Here is a 23,974-nt window from a genome sequence, read left to right as displayed (position 1 = left end):
TATCTGACAATTATAACGACTCGGAAATAACCGCCCCATGCTTTAATGCAAGCTTTGTTTCAACAGGCCTGCTTCACGATAAATTTTCTATTTGTAAACATAAAATTTAATCAGTTCTGTAAATTTATAGAGTTCTGTAAATTTACATCAGTTTGGCGAATGGGCTACTTTAAAAAATGGTTGTAGCCACACGAAAGCGCAATTCTCTCACAGAATCGTTGATAACCCGGGATGTAGTGCTATTACAATAACAAGGGTGCAAAAACAACATCAAAATTTTCAGCAATAACAATGGGGGATCAGCCCCCTGAGTTCTAGACGACTACAACCTGTTGATAATTTAAACTCAAGGCGATAACTAGAAAACTGTATAGAACTAATTGCTGAAAAACATCACCAAAATTTTATTGAAACCTCTGCTTGGATCAAAAGAAAGCTGAGTTTTTGCTTACTTAGAACTGCAGTAATTTGTATAAGAGGTTCTAGGTCCCGACAACATGTTGTCCTTATTGGTGAATTGGGTGACATTGACACTAGAAACAATTTATCTAACATCATTAATTAAAAACATTATGTTTGTTATTTGAATGTATGTTCATTTAATTTTGTAAACCGGCAGCTTATCGATATATAAACAGTGATGAATTCATCAAGTATATATAGTAGTTTGATTATACCACTAAAAAAACTGTATGGAGCACTGACCATCTGGAGCCTCGTGTTTATAAAAATTAAAAAGAGGTTATATGCTAATGTCCAAAGCTTGAAGTAATGGCGGCTGTCTGATATGGGTTTTAACTTTTAAATAGAGTTGTAAACAACGAAGTTAACATATCATTGAAAGTCTTTTTCGGATGACCCATGTCCATTTATTCAGATACTTTCTGAAAATTTGGAAAGTTAAAGGTATGTTTTGTATCCGATCTACATGTATGTGCATCAACATTATCGTACATAATTCATAATAATGTTGTTCCCGCCAAATTACACGAGTGATCTTTGTGCTTTGCTAGTTGCATTGAAAACTTTTAGATCTCAGAAACGATTTCTTTTAACCCCATGTCATGATGATCGTGATAGAAAGCTCTGGAAACTATTTCTTAAAAACAAGGGAAAGGGACACCGGCTCTGGACTGGGGTGACCTTGGCGCTTGTTGGCAGGGCATGGAAAATTTTCTTTCTCCCTGCGACCGTAGAAAAGCATGTATAAATTTCCTGCAAGAATGGGAAGATAAAGGGAAATAAGACCAGGTTCCAACCACCGTAATGATGTGTCACAAGCTGTGACTACTGACTCAATTTTCAACACTTTTCAAAATTCGGTTTTCAGTTTTTATTCTTGCTTTTGAACACTATCAGTGGCTTTAAAAAATGTTGCCATTTTTTGGGGTTGCCCTGCTTGCAAAGCTCATAGCCCTATCATTAATAGAGGGCCCATTCTGTAAACTTGCACCATGGTTATCTACACATTAAAGAAGCTTATGGTGTTAATTTTTCCGGGAGAGATACAAATTTACCGAGAGCCAAAATCTTGAGAGATGGTTTTTCAGAATTATTTTTTAACCATCTGGGAAGGTTGTACCTACTACCATATTTGAATAAAGGTTGAAAAAGGCTTTAAAAGGGTTACTGGTCTAAAAAGGGAACCTATAACTAAATTTAAATACAACTTACTTTTTTTAAGGAGCACAGGTTAGGGCTAAAAGTTCAAATCTATTAGGCTGAAATTTTAAGAACAAATTTTCATTATCAATGCAAGCCTTTTTACAAATTTGTTAAGAAATTGGAGTAGCCATAACATGTGGGTTGTTTGGTTTGGTATGAAATTACCCCCTCCTAACTGGCGAGAATATTCTCAAGCCAGATGAAACACTGTAATTTTTTTATAAAACAAATATTTTCAAAACATTATCAAGGGTTCTTAGGAAGGAAAATCAATTCAATCTTTGCAAGAGACCTACAAGATAAATTACTATTGTCTTCATGTTTTTAACTTATGATGAATAATATCAATAGTTCTCATATCAACATCAATAATCATCCCTGCTTTTATAATCAGATCTGCTTGTAAAGGCAATATAAATATGTTTGAGAATAAATATCACCAATTGTTGTATTTTATATGCAGCAGGTGGTTTTTTAAGACATAGAGGGAAACTTTGAAAAATTTTTGTGTATAATTATTTCACATCTAGTATAACAAAATCAGTGGGGTGCTAGTTTTCATATTGAAAGTGTGCCGTAAGAAATGAGCACATGATCTTAAACACCAGGATAGAGGGTTTGCCTCACTCACTAAAAATTTTTTCTTGCTCGCCTCCCCATGGTTAGAAAACACATCAGTGAACTTATGGACACAATAAGCAAGGGCCTAAGTGGCTATGATTTACCTTGAGAATTAGTTTAGTGTTACCCGAACTGAGGGCCAGTTCCTCATATTTTCAACTTTTGCCAGGGCAAAATTTTCTGCAGAGCAAATATGCTGCAACCCCTGCCCAAGACCCCCCCCCCCCCCCAACAAAAAGTATGAAGTGATGCCCCTGACAGGGCTGATAAAAGTGTGCTACCATGCCACTTGGTCAGAGGCATACTTTAAATTATTGGCATTACAGTGAAAGCAATTTTTAGATCAACTTTGCAGAAGTTTTTTGTGGTCAAAGGTTGAAAGGCTTCCTTCCCTTGTCAAATGTTGAATGACTTTAAGATACAGCAGTTAAGGTAAGTGTTTTATCCACTATTTATGCAGGATTGAAGCATTTGTTGATCCTATTATTTTAAATGTAACAGTATTTCACTGTTATTTTTAGTGGTAATCATCTTTTGCCAAAACATTCAACAATAATGGCAGATGGCAAAGAAACAAAAGAAAATCGAGATGAAACAGTAAATGCTGATGAAAATTTGCCAACTGAGACAATTCGCACTGGAACTCCACGCAAATCAAGTAAGTATGTTTCATATGGAATTTTACATTTTATCCTCACCATTTGTAAAAAAACCAAATGACTATTTTTGTTGCACAAATCTGTATTTCCTGCTTGTATATATATGTGTCATTTCAATGAAAATTTTCTATAGATACTAAAAATTTTGTGTGGAATCATGACAATTATGTACCTCATTGTAATGAAAATTAGTAATGAAATTAGTGTTGTGTATTGAAAATTAGTGCTTTATTGGTTTTTGATATTATTGTTCCATATTTTGTGTATAAATATGTATTACCTTTCATGTCATTAGCCGTATTTCTCAAAGTTTTCTGGAGAAGTCTTTGTAGTAGAAACTATGTCTTTGTTAAAATTTGTAGTAGAAACTATATAGAAAGAGTTGCAGCCAAAAACAACAGACACTCATTGCCTAAGTGGATATGTTTTTGAGCTTGTTTTAAACCATTAGGCCCAGGAATTTGTATAGTGATATATGTCCATGAGCATTAATTTAAAAAGATAATCTAATTTTGTAAGATAATCCCCATATAGAATGTGCACATACCCTTTTTAGTTAAAGATGACAATATTACAAAATGTGTTGATCAAAGAAAAGGTATCAATTATATACCTTTAATGAAATCAGAGATTTGTTTAAATCAAAATATATAACCTAAATTTCCAATTTTAAAATCTGCACATGTTGGTTGAACTTTCCTTTGAATGCTCCAGCAGAGGAGAGTAACCACATGCCCCATTGGTTTCAAGACAGTAACTGTTCACCCCTGTACTATTCTCACAAGGACTATTCATGGAACTTTGATTTTAATGGGCATACCGTAAAAACCAGACCCTAAGACTCAGGACCCTTCAGTACTAACATCAAAAAGGATCCTTAACACCAGAAGGGTCTTCACCTTGATCAGACAATAGTTGATTGCAGTTGCTGTCATCATCGCACCATGAGGACATATCAACTGTCAAATGCGCTTTTGTGCCAGCTACAGCGTTCTTCCGCATATTATACACATCAGCTGCTGCTTTCAAATAAGTCAGAAAGTCACGAAGAATTTGAAGATCTTTGAAAGTCGTTTAACTTCTTGGAGTCAACCATAAAGAAGAGAAACAGATCAAGATCCAGGCCTGTGTCAGAGATGAAGATGCACACACTTTCTTTGATTGCTGCTTGTCGCTTTTGTGTGATTTTTTGGATTCTGCCTTCCCTATTCTGAAAAAATGGCATTATTGGCAAATCATGGGGTGTGTAAACAGAAGTTTGAAATGATTCTGGAACTGATATCTACTTACAGAGGTCAGCTTCAATCAAAAACCCCCCGCATAAAAATGAATTCAATGAATTATTTGATAATTGTTTTCTATAATCCAATGGTGGAGGTTTTCAGGATACATTTTTTTATATAAAGATTTGTGCAAAGTTTGCAGGAAAATATCAACAGTTCTGTAACAACCTCTCTCAAAGGGAACAAAAGAAAAGAAAACTAGAAGAAGCCCAAAAGGCTGCCGTAAACTTCCTTGTCGCTGTCTGACTCCATGGCAGACTCATTTGAAAACAGCAGCTGATGTGAATAATATGCGGAAGAACACCGTAGTAGAAGCAAAAAACGAATTTGACATTTGATGTTTCCTCATGGTGCAATGATGACAGTCAACTTTGATTGACTATTGTCTTATCGGGGCGAAGACCCTTCTGGTGTTAAGGGTCCTTTTTTATTTTAGTACTTTAGGGTCCTAGGTATCAGGGTCTTAGGGTCTGGTTTTTATGGTATGCCATTTTAATGTGCATTAAATAATACTGAATTTTTAAACTTGTTTGCATGAATTTCTTAGAGGCAAAAGAGCTGATGATAACAGAGGAATTTTGTGTATTTTGCTATGGATCTCCAAGTAGCAATGATGAGGACTTTGAAGAGCTTTTAATGTGTTCTGAATGCCTTAAGTTTGGTATGATAAACACTTTGTTTTTAATTTCAGTAGTTGGAGACAGTTTGGCTAAATCCATTGTAGATTCAGTTTGACTAAAACTGTTCATCCTGATAAAGTATTTGTATTTGTTTCCTAGTTTCGAGGTAGTTTTAGAACACAGAAAGGCTATGCTTATTGAGCAGTGTCTCGGTCCTTCCTCTCGCTATCCTTGCATCAAAGTCAATTTGCTTAATCAATCTTTTATTAAGTTGATATTGTTCCCAATCAACACATATTATCACTGATCTTGTGGCATTGTCCTTCACTGATTTTAATAGTCTCTAGACACCTTTGCAATAATTTGTTTATTTAATTAGAATACCATTAGACATAAAGTCTTTTCCAGTTAAGCTTTGTAAGATGACAATTTTCTTTTTGCTTTATGAACTTCAGTAATGAAAATATTTTTTTATCTCACTGTTCACTAGAATTGCAAAAATGACAGCACATCTGTTTGTTCTCTTTGAGTTTCCTAACTGCTGCAACTAATGGACATTGCTGTGCATTTCATTATACTACAACATGTGTGACAATATACTTTCAACTTTATACTATGAAAGATCTTAAGCAAGTTATATACTTGTATTATATTTGTTGCTAACTGAGAGCAATTTCCATGGCTGGTCTTTGTTACTTGTTCAGAAATTTGTTCAGAGAACTTGCAATTTCACCTATTTTGCTCTAGCTCATCCAACCTGTCTAGAGATGCCTTTGGTGGCAGTTGAAAAAACCAAGATTTATGCATGGCAATGCAATGACTGCAAAGGCTGTTATGCTTGTGGGAAGAAAAATAAGGAGGTTAGTATTGTAATAAATCTGAAATTGAAATCTGGCAACTTTATTTGAAAATTAGCTTTAGGCCTTATAGAGAAACATTGCTATAGTTGTTTTATGGTTGCATTAAGTGTGAAACTCAAAGTTCCAACTTAAAACTGTTCTCATCTACACACAAAGGCATATCCTATGCTGTTATATCAATACATATCCATTTCTAATTTATCCTTATACATGCTCTTCTGTTATCAGCCATTTTAGTGTGTATTTGTCTAAACTTAGAAAGGACAGTTTCATTTTAAAGAGAATCTGTATATAGCTCTGTGTTTTGTTTTTATAGAAATCCATTATCTTGTGTGATTATTGTGATCGAGGTTTTCATAAATTCTGTCTGGAGAAAAAGCCAATAATTCTAAGAAAAAGTAAGTCAACGTATCAATTATAAAGACTATTTAACTATCATTTTTGTCCTATTAAAAGAATGTTCGGTCAATGATAATTTTATATAAAGTTTAAATTTTATATATGCCAAGAACATCTTTATGGATTTCTTCTCCATAAATTTCTGTCCCATTCACTTCTATTTCTTGCATTATCCGTACAAGAAATCGTTTCATTGAGATATATACGTGTCTTATTCAACTCCCGAACATTTGAACAGAAAAACGTAAAAATTTATTTGCTTTAGACTTTCTTGAATTCTTTAAAGCTTATTATTTAAAAATGTTTTTGGTAGCTTATATTCTCATCTGTAAGGTCAATGGTATGTTTTTACGATTACGTTGAAAGCTGTTTGTTGCGACTGTTCACCAGCCTAGAACCTGCTTGAAACTCATTTACAGGATTTTGATATTAGGAAAGCTTTTGACATTATCTAGGCTGATTGTGTTTAACTCAGCTCAAGCATTCTTTGGTACTTGCGAAGTATTTGATGTAGCACATGGCTTTTTTCTTTAATGTCAAATTTAATGATGGAACAAAAGAGGTTAATGATTTATCAATATAGCTAACAAATCTTTTCAGAGTCCTGGAAGTGCCCTTGTTGTGAAGAAGATGACAATATTCTAGATACTGATGGAAACTCTTCCGAGAAAAATAAGGCCGATCAAAGTAGGCAAGAAATAATAGTTGCAGAAGACAAAGATGAAGAGACACTCATTGAAGTGAAGAGTGGGAAGGAACACCATTCCTCTGATACCAAAGATGATGAAGAAATGCATTCGAACATTGATACTGAAAAGGCTTCACCGAACATAGGAACAACCGAATCTTCTAAAACCGAAGACAAACAAGAAGCTGAACATGGCAGAAGTACAGTAAGCATTGTAAGTAGCACAGTTATTGAAAAAGTCAACAAAACTGTATACCAGTCAGGTGCAGTTAAAGATGATACTGGCAAGCTGATTCACGTTTGTAAAGATGATCCTTCTAGAGGTTCTGCAAAGAAGGGATCGACAACTCGAAGCCGGCAAGTTAAGTCTGTGGAAAATAGGGCAAAGGAGAAAGTAGATGCAAAGAGGGAAGGAGATGCAAAGGGGGGAGAAGATGCAAAGGGAGAGGAAGATGCAAAGGGGGGAGAAGAAGCAAAGGGGGTAGATGAATCTCTTGAGAAAGATGAAAAGAAAAAGATAGAGGGTACTACAGGGGTAGAAGGAAATTCTGTGGAAAAAAGGAGCCAAGGCGATGTAGCAATAGTTGGCAAACGGAGCGGCAGGTCCAAGACTTTAAGGGCTGGTAAAGATCCACAAGAGAGAAAAGGTTCTACGAAAGAAGAAGCCGATAAAAGCGACGCAGTGGTTGAGACAGAAAATAATTCTGCAAGGAAAGATGCGAGCGGAAATTGTAACGAGAATGTAGAAGAACTGGCTAATTCTGTAAAAAACAAAATAGCAACTTCTTATGAGGGGGCAGAAAATGACTCTAGCATCACAAAACAAGATATTCAAAATGCAGAAACGCAAGATGAGTCTGCAAATAGCGATGACAAAGAATTGGGTAAAGATACTGGAGTAGAGAGAAGGGAAAGCAAGGGCAAAAGTAACACTAAAAGTAGTACTGCTAAGCAGGATTGGAAAGATACATATGATGTTGATGTCATGGTTGAAGATATTTCTCGAACGAAAAAGAAAATCGAAGAAAATGACAAAACTGTAGACACAGAAAATAACTCTATCAAGAAAATTAAGAAAGGCTATGCATTGAGAGTTCCGAAACGGAAGCTAAGGTCGCCTGGAGGAGGTAGAGATAATGATGAAGAGGAAACAGAAAAAGTTGGCGAGGCTCAGGATTTTTCTGCCAACAGAAAGAGAAAGAAAGAAGGTCGTGAAGAGGAAAATACGGAATATCACTCTGTAATGAAAGAGAAGGAAATGAATGAGTTAAGTTTTTCTAGACGGAACTTAAGGTCGTGTGGAAAGAATGCTGGCGAAGAGAAAGGAGATGAAAATATCAATGAAGGCAAAGAAAATACCAAAGATAAAGATGCAATCAGAAAAGAATGTGTAAATGCCAAAGAATCGTTGACCGACGATCTTGAAGATAAACCTGCAGAGAGTGATGAACTTCCTTCTATGAAAGTTGACTGTAAATCAGAAGAAAGTGATTGTTTGAGCAGTCCATTAAAAATAAAGAGACCGAGGAAGCAGTATGTTCGCGAAAGATGCAGCCGTAGACTGTCGAATATTTCTGGAATCACTCATTCTGATTTAGCAGAGGATTCTACGAGAATGGTCGAGGGTAAGGAGGTTTTGCCTAAAGTTAATGATAAAGATTCAGAAATAGAGGATAGTGAAGTTTTGAAAACTAAAGTTAGGTCGAATGATGCGAAGTGCCTCGTTGAAGAGGTTGTGAATAAAGTTGAGCCACAAATACAAGAGGCAGTTACGGATGATGAGATTATTGATGTTGTTGCTGTGAACAAGAATGTGAAAGAAGAGGCTCAGCCGAAAGCAGTGTCTGAGGATGTCAAGAAATATGTAGACACAAGTGGCAACAATGAAAACGTTGATAAACAAAAGAATGCTTTTGAAGCAGAACTCAGGCATCGACAGAACGAAGAAGGCACTGACGAGCAACCAGTGAAACGGAAAAGGGGAAGACCACGGAAATTTCCCATTTCTGGTGCGTTTTCAGTTATACTATGCTTTTAATAAGTAATATTTCAGTAATAGATATAAATTGTGTCGGGATAACTTGGGATATTCTGAAGAACAAGCATTCAAGAATTGTCAGGAATTGGCAAAATATTATTTGATGATCATGATGGGTCTTTTCCGTGATAAGATATTGTGAAGCAACGATGTTGTTGATTGTTTCTCATTATGTTAATTGCATTCTTTTGTACTAGGGAAGAAAGAATCTACGCCAAAAAAAGAAGAGTTAAGAAAAACTTCGTCATCAGTAACAATCAAGGTATGCATGGTAACGATCTGCAAAATTTATCATAAATAGATAGGACTTGGTCTTTGCTTTCGAACTCCTATGCGGTCCTCAATAAAGATGAATTCTTGTGCAGATGGGGAATTTTTCAAATCTCAAGACTTATTGCTTCTCTCTATTGCGAGACTGTTTCTAATAACTTCCAACGTTTCGTTTTTATGCAAACTGTACCTCAGAACGAAAAGATTTTTTCGCATCAAAGCTGGGCGGAGCGAGCCCAGTTGGGCGGAATGTTAGAACTCGCACCTTGAAAAATATTTAGGATCACACCCTATGGGATGCCTAAAAGTGCAACCTTGTTAAAAAAGTATGAAATAAGGTTTTTCCTTTGCCTTGTTTTAATATGTCGCAGTTTTTCGTTACTCCCAGACGCCAGAATTCTGATATTTAGGACGGGGGTTGGGTTAAGTTTAAGATCCTAACCAATAATTCTTTAAAATCTGTTTCCAGGACCCTGATGACGTAGAGAGTTGTGAGGAGGACAGTAATATGTCTCGAGTTTTGCGAAAGACATCTCGAGAGCCAGCAATAACGCCAACAACTGCCAGGTCAATTTTAGCTGCACAGACTGTGCAAGTGTACCAAACGAAAGCTGACTACACTCCTGATAAAAAGAACTCTAATAAAGTTTTGAAGCGAACCCCGTTGAGCAAACCTGTGAAGTCACCCAGGGTAACTCCAACGCGTTCCAATAAACTCACTCCAAAGACAACACCAACTACACCAAAACGATTTGATACCAGTGGGAAGCTCTCGTCCAGGGAAAGGTCCGAAAAAGGAGGCTCTGGTGTAAAATTTTCGGGTATAAAGAAGTCTCAAGAGAAAAAGTCGGCTTCTAAAATGTCTGGTCAAAAATCGTCAGAGAAGCGGAAGCCCGGCAGGCCACCAGCAGCGAAGTCAATTGAAAAGAATAACTCTTCGATTGGAATTTCTAAAAGAAAATTGTCTTTCGATGAAAAGCAGAAAGATTTAAAGAAGATGAAAAGATCCAGTAATAATAAGGATGCCAAGCCTACCCAAAGATCAAGGGGACGCACCAAAGCTGCAAAATCGGACGAAGATGTCGAGTCGGTTGCAAGTCAGGGTAGCAGTGATTTTGAAAATATCGTTTCCGCAGCAGACATCGAAATGTTCAAAGAGACCCAGGAGAAAGTGAATCTCAAAATGGTGAGATTTTGTGTATTGTAGCATTGTTGTCGTTTTGAACACCTCTTTATACATGACACTTTTTTACCTGGATTCTACCCAGGTTGAGCCCAACGAAGTTTTTTTATCATTTAAAGCCCTTTTTAGGGTGGATTAGCGTGATGAAAAAGATAATGGGGTTGGGTTGAGCTTAGGTTGAGTCATGTACATTCGATATTCGGTTCCCGCCTGGATGGACTTTTATTGAATATCTGATAAATCAAACATAGAATGAGCCTGGGTACAATCAACCTTTAGCAAATGCGCTCTAATTAGTTAAAGGAGCGTTTGCTTGCTATTTATGAATTTAGTTTCTTGATTAAGTTTATGTTGGATGCATCATAACTGTTAAGGATTCTAGCATTAAGAAGGATGCTGTTAGTGACAATGCTGGCGGCTATGTTAAGCAGTGTTTGTAAATTTTACATAAACCGCATCGCAGCCACCATGAAAACTATCTCTAAGCACAATTTTGTTTACATATTTTGAAAAAGTCCTAAAGCAAGAGATATTTCTTTACACTATAATCTATATGCTGATCCCAAGCAAAGTTATCATTGAACTTTACTCCTAAATATTTTACATTTTAATGAAAAGATACCTTCTCCTATTGAGTAGAAAAATAAACAATACAAAGGAGATATAAATGACATAAGAATAAATTGCTGTTGGGCGCATTTTCTATAGGAAGATGATAAGATCAATCATTTTGTGTTTCTTGGTTCGTGAATTGGTAAATTAATTTGGAAAGGTAATAACTGAAGTCTTTGGGCTGGATCGACGATGAATACCAAAGGCAAATAAAATATCATTAATCCCAAGGAAAAGCTTGATTTCAATTTTAGTGCCTTAATATTACTTTTAATTGTGCCATAATGATATCCACTGATAGCTCTGTCTCTATAACTCTTTCTTTAACCGAATGAGGTCACTGTCAAGTGTAGTTTTAAGGTCACTAATATTTTTCGCAGAATATTGAATGCTTGTGGCATTTGAATTTCCAGAGAGATACTTCGAGGTCCTTGATGTAGATTAGAGAGAAAAGGATGTACCATGAAATGAACCGTGTGGAACACCGCAAGTAACTCTTTGTAAATTTGAAAACGCTCCAAAATGGGCGACTGCTTTGTAGGCTGGACTTAAACCAAGAGCGCTCAAGCCAATTGATGCTACATTTCTTCAGTTTTATTTGATAATTGACGGCGTGAAAAGCCTATAGGTCAACAAAATACCGCGGCAGCGTATTTCCCGTTATCTGTATAATATACCAGCCGTCAGTGCGCTTTAAAAAGCTAGGAACTCCTACGCCTTATGTTGTTTTTTAACGAAGCATTTGTTCTGTTTGTCGCAGGATACTGTTAATGACAATGCCATGGAACAAGGAATAAGGAAAGTTGAATTCGGTGACTTCGAAATCGATACATGGTACTCGTCTCCGTATCCAAGCGAATACAAAATCCTTGGCAAAGTTTTCGTTTGCGAATACTGTTTGAAGTATACAAAAAGTGCAACCATTCTACGAAGACACATGGTAAGAACAAAGTTTTTAATTAATGTGGCATTTTAATGAAAACAGGTTGAGCATATCTATTTATGAACTATGGTCAGAGAAGAGAAATATTCCGGGCGATTAGAAACAGGCTTTGTCTGAGATTTTTCATCATCTGACTGTAGTCGTGGCTTCTTGTGCTTACCAAGAGGCTGACATGGATATATATGAAGATGGTAGTTCATTTAAATCGTAAGATATTGCTAATAAATCTTAACATAATCTGGCACCTCAGTGCCTCAGTGACATATTAGCTTCCAGTTGGCCCTATTCGACAACTTTTATGCTTTGATGCAACGAAGAGCCAATCTCTGAATACTGAGTAAACAAGCAAGTTCAACATGAGCTCGTGTTTATCTTTTTGATTTATCTAGAAGAAAACTATTTGCGGGGTCAGTAAAGTCGTGTTTCTATGACAAGAAATTTAAGCTAAAATTTCATTCATAATTAAAGCTATCAGTGGCGTAACGGACGTTACCTACAATTCAGAAGCTAACGGCCCCGACCTATAGGGGCCCCCAGCAAAAATATTTCGTTAATGCTGATATTCTTGATGTGACAAATGAGTACAGGGCCCAGTCTGCACGATTACTCAGTCTTATAACTAAGTGCCTCTTACTGAAAATGCTCAAAGGGCCACAGCTGCCTCTGTTACGTCACTAATAGCTATTATGTTTGCTAAAGCTGTGGCATAGGCCACCTAGAACGAACGTACGTGAGCTTTTGGGCCAGGTGTCTCTCCATATTCATGTATTAATATCATATTCAAGCCATTTATACCACAGGAAGATATTGTTGATTAATAAAGCGAATTTCAGCTGGCTCTTTGTTTCTTAATGCTAAATTTAAAACCATGGTTATGAGACCCTTTGTTTCATCAATAAACTAATAATTCTGCTCTTATACATTTCGCGGCATTTAATTGTCAAGCTAGCGAATTAAGCATTTAATCGTTTACAGGCAAAATGCTTATGGAGACACCCGCCAGGCGACGAGATTTACCGAAAAGGAAACATTTCAGTCTTTGAAGTTGATGGAGCAAAGAGTCAAGTACGTATCCAATCTTTTGTGAACATAACTTCGATAGTGGCTCTTACGAAGGAATTTTTTTCCGCTTTGTGGAAAATAATGTGATGGTGATGTAAAAACAGGGCTTTTGTCAACTTCAAACTAGGAATGTTGGCAGTCTTCAGTTTTACGAACTTGGGGTCAAATTTTTATTAGGATCGAATCGAGTACAGACTACACTTTCAACAATTTCGATGACTTGGTTAAAGTCATATAAAAGCACCACCTCAGAATAGTGAAATTTTCTTCCTTTTTTTAATTTGCCCTAGCAGATGCGCCAAGTACCAAATTATAAGCTATTCTTGTCGATATAAAATTTTGTACTTTAATATGTTATACTGTCATTAACAATCTAAGATTTCTGTTGCAATGTAATGTAAAATAGTTTTTATTCTATTTATTTCTACCTAGCATCTGAAGACTGTTTTAAAGCAATTATATACTATTCTTATCGAGAAATGTGCTGGTCCTTCTTTTAGATGTGACCACACCTCGTGATCCCTACACCAAATATTACAGAGAGCCGGTGACTCTCGTCACTCTAAGTGAGAGTCTGGTCATGTCAGTGACTCGAGCTACAAGATCCTTGGTTGTAAAGTTTGCAACCATAACCACTAAGTCATCCTGACATTCTATCATTTTAACCTTATTGTATCATAGCCACTGAGTGTTCTCACATCCTTGCAAGTTATTATTCTTCCCTTTAACATCGCTCACATTTTTGCCTATTAGAAATGAGTATTAAATGATCTTCCATATCGCTTTGTTCTTACAGGCATATTGTCAAAACCTGTGTCTTTTCGCCAAGCTTTTCCTCGATCACAAGACCCTCTACTATGAAGTGGAGCCGTTCTTGTTCTATGTAATGACCGTTGCTGATACCTCAGGTTGCCACATGGTGGGATACTTCTCCAAGGTATGTCTGATTTGTAAAGCAGGTTCTGATAATAACACGCTCTACAACCTATCGTCAAGACCCCTCCGTACCGTAAATCCTCGAATAGGCCCCCTCGTGTAAGCCCCCCTCGAATAAGTCCCTAACCTGGAAGTAAAAATTGTTCATATGCCCCACCCTCTTCTAGGCCTCCACCGTAACATGTCAGTTACACCTTTTGAAAATCCCAATAAGGGCTTTAACGATAAAAAGGCAGAAATTTCACTTGTTAGTCCGTGCTTGATTATACATTTAACGGAGAATGAAAAAAGCTACAATAAACGAGGCATGACAAAGCGACCGGCGAGGACCATGAATATATTAATGTTTTTAGACTAAAAATCTTTTTCGCCAAACTCATTTGTATAACAATCTGCAATCTAATATTAAATTCATCCTGCTTAATGATGCCTGACTGAAATTGAACATTTGCCTTGCTTTAAGTTATACTGGGTTTTCAACTTTCTGGACCATAACACCAGAATACTTAAAAGACAGTCAGCAATTTCATTTGCATGTTAGTAGTACTGCTCAGGGAAATCATTTAGTTACATTAGCAAGTTTCTGCCAATGGCTGTTTCTGCCAATTGCTGTGTCTGTATTCCGGTTATTAACAGATTTCAGGATCTTTAGAGAACCCGAAAAGTGGCTAATTTTTTATGCATCTGCTAAAAAAGATTTGAGGCATTGTAAGCTGCTTTCATAAGATATGTTATTTAATTCAGATAGAAAGACCTATCAAGACTTAGGAGCGTACTTATAAATTGTTTTGCAAAAAACCTAATCCTGGAATTTAAATCTCATTTCTCTGCTGTGTTATTAGAATTTGGATTATAATAATCTCTAGCAAGATTTGAGGCTCTGCATGTTTTTTTCCTGTTAATATCTGGTCATGAAATCCAGGATGAAATATAATTGGATTACAATTTATTAATATTATTCTGCCAGAGCTCTGCAAACTTGGTTTAAAATTGCTGTTTAAAGCGATGCCATTGAGCAAACCATTGTCATTTTATGTAATAAAGTTTAATTGCATAGCTGTGATTTAATTTACTTTTAATAGTAATGAAAGTCAAGGGCTCGAGGGATGTGACTAAAGGAATACAAAAATATATCGATCATTGACGGGAGAGGATGCTTGAAATGCTCGTTAAACTGAACTAATTTTTTATTTTGACCTTAAGTCTGATTTGTGCTTTTGTGATAAGAAGGTGGTTGCTGGCCTTTTCCTTGAGATTGATGACTTTTTTCTGGGATATCAACGATCCCAAGACCCTCAGTTACTCCCCCTCCAAATTAATTTACCAATTCACGGACCAAGAAACGCAAAATGATTGACCTTATCAGGCTCCATAAAGAATGCGTCCAACTCAAATTTATTTTTTTGTCATTTATATCTCCAACTCCTTTGTAACGTTTATTTTTTCTACTCAACAGGAGAAGGTATCTTTTCTAAACTATAATGTATCCTGTATTCTGGTAATGCCACATTGCATGCAAAAGGGCTATGGAAAAGTTCTTATCGATTTTAGTGAGTATTTCATAATAGTAGTTTATAATATCATTACACTGTTCCTGTAAACAGAACATTGGGTTCCCTATTTTATGGTCTGAATGCATTGGCAGAGAAGCTCGCCGTCCTCTTTACGCTGATTGCACAGGATAGTTGTCTGTTAAGGATCCTACATCCAGGATCCTACCTTCTGTTTACTCTACAACAGAATATAGCCATCAAATTGATTAAAACAGAACGGATCAAAATAGTTTGAAAATAGAAGTTATTTAAAAACATTTTAATTTTGTGTTTTTTTAGGCTACCTCTTATCTCGTGTGGAAGGGAAGATAGGCTCACCAGAGCGTCCGCTGTCAGATCTAGGGCTGATTAGCTATCGAAGTTATTGGAAAGATGTTTTACTGCGATACCTCAATACTTTTCCAGATGCACAAGTCAGCATAAAAGGTACGATGATAGAAAGCTTTTCTGTTGGAAATATTTTCAATTTCTAAGAATGCTTGCAAGAAAGTCGGAGCTAGCGGGCATATGAAAGTGCTGCATAACACAAAGATGTTAAATCCGATATCAGATATGCAAGAATTTACAGAAGTTAGAATACTTCTGTGGAAAACCTTTAAGCCCCTTACTTTGTATCGTTTTTACCTCGTTGTATATGCACGTAAAGTTAACAAGTTGGAGTGAATTCTTTTTTCGTACTCCATTCGCACCATTTGCACCTGTTTCCTTTCTACATTGCTATATGTTTCTTGAATTAGCACTGTATTTTTTGTTGGAATTCCCAAAGTAAAGCCAAATCTGCTCTATTTGAAGAATGTGTCGGCAAAGTTTCACAAAATGCAATTTTATAATCACACCGAGTATATGCGCCTGTTTATGTAGCATATTTTTTGTAGCGCCGAACAATGGTTTTTTTATAACACCAACATAAGCAATGCGTATCTTTTTACCTGAATGAATGTCATATCTATGCAGAAATGAGCCAGAAAACCTCTGTAATGTCAAACGACCTGATAAGTACAATGCAGTATCTTGGTATGCTGAAATATTGGAAAGGAAAACACATGATCACAATCCAGCAGGTAGGTTAGTTTAACTTTCTAAAATGATCTGTTATGGATTATCACAGTACTGTTTATGCACAATAGCCTGTAAACTCAGAGAAAATATAAAAGATAGATTTTGTGATGTTTCGTGTTAGATTTAAAGAAATAATGGTGGAAATTTTTTTCTAAATGCAGGATATGTTAGACATATATGAGAAGAAAAGTAAAGCTCGTGACAGGATAAAAATGGATATTGATGAATCTTGCCTCGAGTGGACGCCAAAGGATTATGGGCAAGCTAAAGGCAGGGTAAAGATTCCCTGAAAAGAGGTTCGTTGTCGGTAATATGATAGTATATGTCTCATGGCTATGACTACCACGATTAATGAATGTGCTAAAAAGTCTAATACAGAGACTATTTCGGTTCTCTGGCTGCTGCCATTCAGTACTCGTTTCTATAAGATTAATGTTTTCACAGTATTAAAATATTATTAAACTTGGAGCATTACCTGTCAAAAGTTTTTTAGTGACAAATCTGTATATTAAAGCATTGGATAAGGGTATTAATAATGCTTCGAGTACTTACTCTTTGAAAACCCGGCTTAAAAGTATCTGACACAATCAACTTTTGGCATGACGTTATGAAAAGTTCTTGTTAATTTTCCACTTCATATTGAGAAAATACTCCTTCTATGCAAACATTTTACGAACAATGATTCTGGATCAGTTCAGATATTAAAAGTCACAAACCTAAAGTGATTTTACTCGAAATAAACACAGAAGACAACCGAATAAACAGAATTGTAACACCCAACTTTTTCTGAATGGCTTGAAGAGTGCATTTGCTATTTAATATCGTTCTAGTGTATCGATTTTTTGATAATTGGTTTGGAAATTTTTTCTTACTGTCACAAGGTTTTTACAATAATAGGTCAAATCTTTATTTTTCATTCCACAATGTCACCAGCTCATTCGTTGCAGTGCTTTTCAATGCTTTTCCTTGCTATGATGCCCTTTAATCGGTTTCAGATTTTTTATCTGGCTAGCCCACTGTCATTTTGAAAGTTTTTAGTTTAATGTTTCTAACGCATATTTCCTTTTTTGCAGATGGATACTATCGCCCATATCTTTTGGCATAGAATTTCTGGCATTGAAATGCGCAATTTTATCGGCATTATTAGATGACTGAATTTTAATGCATACGAAATCGATTCCATTAATGTGGAAAGCTCCCTATACTAAGTACGTCCCTGTATTCTGTGATTCTGTTTCATGGAGTTTTCATTTTGGCCTCGTGGTGAACCGAACAGCTTGTTATTTATTCCTTGCTGGGACTCAAAAGAACTCAAAATCATTTCAGCAGCTATCGAGAGAATGTGAAGACAGTTTTCTTTGAGTATGTAATGCACTGAGAAAACCATTTCCATTCATTTTAATAGCAATGCTTAACAAAATTGAACATTTTACCCACGAACACACTTTGTGCAATCATTGTAGTATTTTAGATGTATATAGTAAAGTAATCTAGTTGATATAAGATAGTACCGATGAAATGATATGTCGTATTATTGTTTTTTGTTGCAACATAAAATTTTCAAGGTTTTTTAGATCTGACCCGCCAATTTTGAAGAAATTTTAGTCAAAATTTTATTGATATTTTACTGTGATTAGATTCCTGTTGAAGCCAACTTCATCGGTCACGATTAATCAGCACTAAACAACGAAAACTTAAGTAAATTTTAAATGTAACAATGTACATTTTAATGGAATGTGGAGAGAATTTTTGTTCTGTAAAGACGGAACTCTATCTGCCTTTTTCCAAAACAGTATGCCAACAGTCAGATTCTTTAAATGGGGCTGGGCGTTTATTGGTTATGTGGATATTTGACTTAGCTGCTTAGACTTACTCCATGAGCCTCTGTTTTGCTACTGCCTCACTTGACCAATCATATAGAAGCGCCGAAGGAGCTAGATGTCTAACTCGGGTCATGCTGCGTACTGCCGAGTGAGGCAACTTTGTTAACTCCCGCCATTTTAAATAGTGGCAAAAAGCGAGCTGCAATAGGGTTCAGTATGGAAAATTGCTTGTTTTAATGAATGATTTTCTCGTGGCTCACAACTATTTCAGTGCTTTTCTGATGCAGGTAGTTAGAGGAGATATAAATCAACAAAAAAGTGGCGATCGCCACCCGGGCCCTGTGTGCAAAAAATTTACGGGCCTTTCCGCGTTGGAGAAAATTTTTTAACTTAATGTCAAATATTTAATACCCTAGACTGATTGTATTACGATTAAAGTCTCAATACACGCGCTTCAAACCACCCAAACCCTGGTTTCCGTTATTTCAGCCATGTATTCAATCTTACGTGTACCCTGGGTCCAAGAGCCAAAAAATTTCGAGCGCGTAAACAGAATGCCAAGCAGAGAAGCGAATCAACGTACTCTTATCTTCTATTTCCGCTCCCTAATTTATGTGGCTCTGATGCCCAGGGTATCTGACTGTCAGAGACAGTGCTGTGGGAACGAAATTCATATTGGGGGGGGGGGGGGCTGCTCATTGTATTTATTTCCACTTAGTACACTGTTATACAGGACATAAGGCTTAGGCTGCAATTATTGGGAGGGGGGCTTCAGTAAATGAAAATAACGTAAAATTCAAACAGGAAATTCAGAAGAGAGATGACAAGGGGTCGTCACTTTCATCTAGTTACAGAGATCTGTACAGGATTTAACAATGCTAAGAAGATTTGTTGACACAAAGAGAAAGCAAACGAGCAATAAGAGCCTTTTTTCAAAATTTCAAGTTCATAGAATGTCAGAATTGCTGGCATTTGCAAATTGCTACCAGCAGCTTATCGATCAAGTGAAAACAACAACTGGTGAAAATACAGATCCGGAAAACAGAAGATCTCAAGGAACAAGCTCTTAGAGAAAAAACATGGAGAGGAAAACTGTGACTTTCAAGGTGGGGATTCACAAAGAGAGAAAGGACCCCAAAGTCGACATCGACACCCTTTATCAAAAGGGTAGAAGCTTGCCAACTGTGCATACCCTGTGCATTCAAAACTTTGTACCGACGCTCATTTTTATTTTTTTTTATAAATTTATATCTTTATCATATATAACAATTTTATAAGAATATGAGCATCAAAACTGGTCAAAAGTTGAGATCAAATTAGGAACAAGCTAAGGCTGAGTTACTATTTAATACATTTTTGAACAACATTTTATCCCAAAAAGAGGATTTTTAGCCATGTGTGGTTGCTTTTCGGTGAAAATATTCAATCTTGTCGTCAAATGAAGGCTGTCTCACTCACTTTGTTGGCAAATAATGCCTGAACACCTCCCAAGAGCGAAAAAGCTAGCAATCGCACTGCTTACACCCTAATTATTTAAGAACAAATTAAGGACAATCCACCCTCGGATGTTTGCGAAAATTAAGAACAGTCAGCCTGAACCTAAATTTACTGGTTTTTATAAAAAAATTAATTAGTGAATACAACATGCACCTAGCAGCATACCCTTCCCTCTACAACGCGTATAAATGCTTGATGATACTTAGCTGCACCCAAGTTTCCTTTGAAAGATTATTCAGCGCTACTGATAATTTCAAAAGAAGAAAAAACTTTCCACTTGACTACGAGCAAATCATTGGCCAATTTGCTGATTCATTTGCACTTCTTCGAAAAGAGTTGAAACTCTGAGAATTTAAATAAGTTTTGATCTTGATTCTTAACTCTACATGGGATTTTAAAGCCTGTTTACACGAGAGGAAAGGTATGGATCCAATTGGGTTCGAATTTACGAATTAAAGTCGATATACTGCTGCTGTTTAGCGTATTGCTTTATTATCAATGTTTATTGAATCAATCGTGTTCTAAGCCACATTTAAGTGGGTGTGGCTCAATTTTTCCCGCTACGCCCTAAACCGGGCCCTTGAGTTTTCTAGCCACCCTGCAATTTTGACGCTAGACCGCCCCTGGTTTCGAAGCTGCTTATATCTTGGTCATAGTGCTCTCTCTCAGCCCGTCTCTCAATATGGTCTCTCTCGCACATCAAATTCTTGATGCTTGGAGAAATCCATGGTACATGTGCATGCCCCGTCTTAGCGGTCCTTTTTTTCAACGGGGCATGCACATCCAAGACAGCGAGAAAGAGATCGTAGAAATTTCTGGCCATCCTATTAGGGTCATCCGATCTACCTGACATAGCCATCTCCCAGTCAATACTACCAAAGTCATTAAGGAAAGAGTCACAGTCATAATTTTTCAAGCTGCGTGACTCTGTTTTAAATTTCACGTCATTGACATAAACTCTAGCGTTTAATTTTCTAATACCGTATGTCATATAGTGGTCTGTAATACCGATTTTTACGACCGATACATTACAGAGGTTGTTGGGTCTGTTTGAAGAAAGGTGATCTATTAGCTAAAAAGTTTTATTAGGCTCTTTATCTTTATTTTAGTTAAGTTAAGTGAGCTTTTGCTAGATGCCCAGAACATCTTAGGGCAACTGATAAATTATTATTGAATGTTTTATCTTCGACAAGATCAAATTACGAAATTTACAGCAATGCTGACATTTACAGGGGATGTTTTGTTTTTGGTTCTGGGCATTTCGCTTTGTTTTTAATTTTGATAAGAGAGTCTTTCCGATGGTTATACGATAATTACAATACATGAACTCTATATCGAACTGACGAGGAAAATTCACATTTTGTGAACAAAGCAGGAATCTGGGAAAGCCGCAAAAAGACATTTTCACAAATCCCAAAATTCAATACTGTACATTTTGGAAATCAATACTGTACGTTTTTAAATTAAAATTGAACAAAGTGTGTAATACTGCACACTAAAATAGGCCCTGGAAAGAGCATTATCATTCAAAAAAGGAACATGCACAAATTACATATCAAAATATAGGCAACATTGGAAAAATCCTCTTCCCCCTAAGTTATCATCTAATTTGCATCATTTATTGATCATTATGACCGTAAAAATTTGTGTGATCCCCCCTCCCCCCTCCATCTTTGATGAGGTAATATGTGAACGTTTCCATACCCAACTGCCAACGCATCGATAATCTTATCCAGATACAACCATTCTGAATGAAAAGAACATAGGATTGTACTCAGTTAATGCTTCAAAAGTGAGAACCCTCTCAGCTATTCGATATCAGGCATTTGAAATAATTCGCATTAGTCATAAGTGAAGAAACTAATTTGCGTTATTCATATATCTTGGTTAATCATAGGTCTTGGGCCTTTTTGAAGATATCGGAAAACTGTTCAAAAAAATTATACAATTACGAGGAATTAGCAAAAACTGGTGGAAATTTGATACATCATTGATATAGTTTTTCTCAATTTAATGGTGAAGCTAAACTAAACTGTAAAATCTATGACGCCGAAACCATAACCACGGTGAACTTTTTATGCAAACGTTTTTTCGAATATTGATAATTGCCTTTCGAAAGTTCTTTGAAAAATATAACTCGAAGCAAGGGCGTACCGGGAAATTTCGCCGGGTCCTGGTGGGCCGAGGAGCGATGGGTGGAGAAAAACTGTGGATAATTTTTCGCAGGTAGAAAGGCCAAAATTTGGTGTATCCTGCAGAGCAGTGAGAGATCGCTTCCAGATTATTTTCACCAACAAAAAGTCCAAAATTAGAAGAGAAGAAAGTGCAAGTGGAATTAATCCTGAGCACAAAGAAAAACATGTTCTCCTTGCAAGATAAAGGAGCTTTTTGAAGCAGCAAATGCTGATCACCAAGCAGCAAGTTAAAGAAAAACAAACTGCAGAAATGGAAAAAGCTGAAGAAATGAGAAGGAAATCAGTAGAAACAACTGGAGAAAGCAGGAAGAGAAAGAAAGGGGAGGTAAAAAATGTAAGTGAAAAGAAACGTAACGTTCGGCAGAAAACCTTCAAAATTATTCAAGAAAGAATCAGAGTTGGCAGTTGACTCAATCCGGGCTGACTCACAATTGCGTGTGGAAACCAAGTTTAGACCCACTTTCCGTTTAGAATACAAATTGAAGAGAGTTTACCCTGGGTGAACTCAACACAACCCGGGTAGCTTTTTGTAGTGTAAACCGGGCTTTCGATTGGAAATAATTTCACTTGCTTTCATTATTAAGCGTCGGACGAAGAGTTCAAGTGAATTTTGTTCCCCTTTTCCAAGGTATTTTGAACATTATTTCTTCCTTGTACTCATATTGTAGTTTTCTAAATGTATTATCAGTCATTCTATCAGTTCAGTTTTGCGTAGACAGAATATGCTCAATGCATTCTAAACAACAAGTTACACCATTCAATCTTTTCCTCTCTTGGGTACAGTTAAATTTTAGCTGTAAGTCAGCATTGTGAGTTATTTTTCTCCGATCGCAGTAGCTGCCTAAAAAATTCACCATATCTTTGAAACGCGTTCAGATTTGTAAGAGTTATTAGTTTCTATAGACTAAACACTAAAGCAACGAACATCGTAGAGAAATCAGGCTTAAGAAGGTACCTTTCAGAGTTGTTTTAATGTTCGCAACTTTTTAAAAATATAATTTTCGCAACTTTAGATCTGCAAATTTTTTTTATAAAAAGGAAATTATGCTTTTTGGCTTTGCTCTACTCTTCAAATGAATGTATAGCGAAGGGCTGGAGGTGGAGCGTGTGAGTAATGACGTCATTGGCAATATAATAGAGGGGTTCAGAGAGATGGTGACACAGAGGGCCAGGGGGCCTAAAAATCTTTAAATTATAGGTGATTTCATGTATGACCCTGTCATGAATGTCAAATGCCTTGTCTAGACTATAATATCGAACCTTGTTTCTGCCTGGGTAGGGGGTAGAGTGAACCAAAGAAATATTTTCTGTAGTGCGAACACAAAGCCAAGGTTGATCTGGAATAATTTTGCCCGGGCGGCCTAAGCTGACTCGGCCCGGGCTGACTCGGCCCGGGCTGACTCGGCCCGGGCTGACTCGGCCCGGGCTGACTCGGCCCGGGCTGACTCGGCCCGGGCTGACTCGGCCCGGGCTGAAATTTTCAATACTGCACATTTATAATCATATTTTTTTATAGGAAATTTTGTTGTTGCAATCAGTGCAAACTCCTGCAAACCCCAGGTATCTTAGCCATGCAAGTGTAGCGAGGAAATGGCCAAAATTTTGAACATGTGTATACGCCATGACGCAGAAATCACAAACAGACAGACGATAATATACACAATCAACAATGACATTTCGAAGCAGCAACACAACAAAAAGTAGCTACAAAACCTGAATAGAAACATACTCATTTATCTCATGTTTTGTCTGGACAGTACAACAAAAAAGCTTTTTTCGGCTCTTTATCTTTCTTTTAGTTTAGTTAAGAGCTTCTGCTAGATGCCCAGAGCATCATAGGGCAACTGATAAATTATTACTGAATGTTTTAAATTCGATAAGATCAAATTACGAAATTTACAGCAATGCTGACATTTACAGGAGATGTTTTGTTTTTGGTTCTGGGAATGACACACACAGACAGACACAATGATATGTATAAGCGATCATTGGTCTGTCGCTGTTCTCT

General features: G+C 36.6%; 1 protein-coding gene across 2 annotated transcripts; it reads left to right on the top strand.

Moving 5' to 3' along the window:
- Positions 1 to 104: 104 nt before the first annotated feature.
- Positions 105 to 21,342, top strand: LOC135684820 (uncharacterized). Of its 2 annotated transcripts, XM_089115902.1 has the most exons (16): positions 105 to 906; positions 2,808 to 2,944; positions 4,776 to 4,889; positions 5,596 to 5,708; positions 6,025 to 6,106; positions 6,708 to 8,804; positions 9,031 to 9,095; positions 9,573 to 10,289; positions 11,659 to 11,838; positions 12,817 to 12,906; positions 13,700 to 13,840; positions 15,296 to 15,389; positions 15,672 to 15,818; positions 16,347 to 16,453; positions 16,613 to 16,747; positions 17,525 to 21,342. In XM_089115902.1, exons 2-15 carry the CDS (start codon positions 2,842 to 2,844, stop codon positions 16,739 to 16,741), a joined length of 4,179 nt encoding a protein of 1,392 aa, XP_088972028.1. In that variant the 5' UTR covers positions 105 to 906; positions 2,808 to 2,841; the 3' UTR covers positions 16,742 to 16,747; positions 17,525 to 21,342. The 2 variants fall into 2 exon arrangements, with proteins under 2 accessions (XP_088972028.1, XP_065056558.2); XM_065200486.2 differs by lacking the exon at positions 4,776 to 4,889.
- Positions 21,343 to 23,974: the final 2,632 nt, after the last annotated feature.

Source organism: Rhopilema esculentum, unplaced genomic scaffold (genome assembly GCF_057945365.1).
Source record: "Rhopilema esculentum isolate cy_ngs unplaced genomic scaffold, ASM5794536v1 HiC_scaffold_37, whole genome shotgun sequence".
Lineage (NCBI taxonomy): Eukaryota > Metazoa > Cnidaria > Scyphozoa > Rhizostomeae > Rhizostomatidae > Rhopilema > Rhopilema esculentum.
This window is presented reverse-complemented; position numbering and strand designations above follow the sequence as displayed.

Bases quoted from the DNA above. Each gene is read 5' to 3' on its own strand.
- LOC135684820 (XM_089115902.1), top strand. From the start codon at position 2,842: ATGGCAGATGGCAAAGAAACAAAAGAAAATCGAGATGAAACAGTAAAT. The intron at 15,390-15,671 runs GTGAGTATTTCA...GTGTTTTTTTAG, and splicing joins AAAAGTTCTTATCGATTTTA to GCTACCTCTTATCTCGTGTG. The intron at 15,819-16,346 runs GTACGATGATAG...ATATCTATGCAG, and splicing joins TGCACAAGTCAGCATAAAAG to AAATGAGCCAGAAAACCTCT.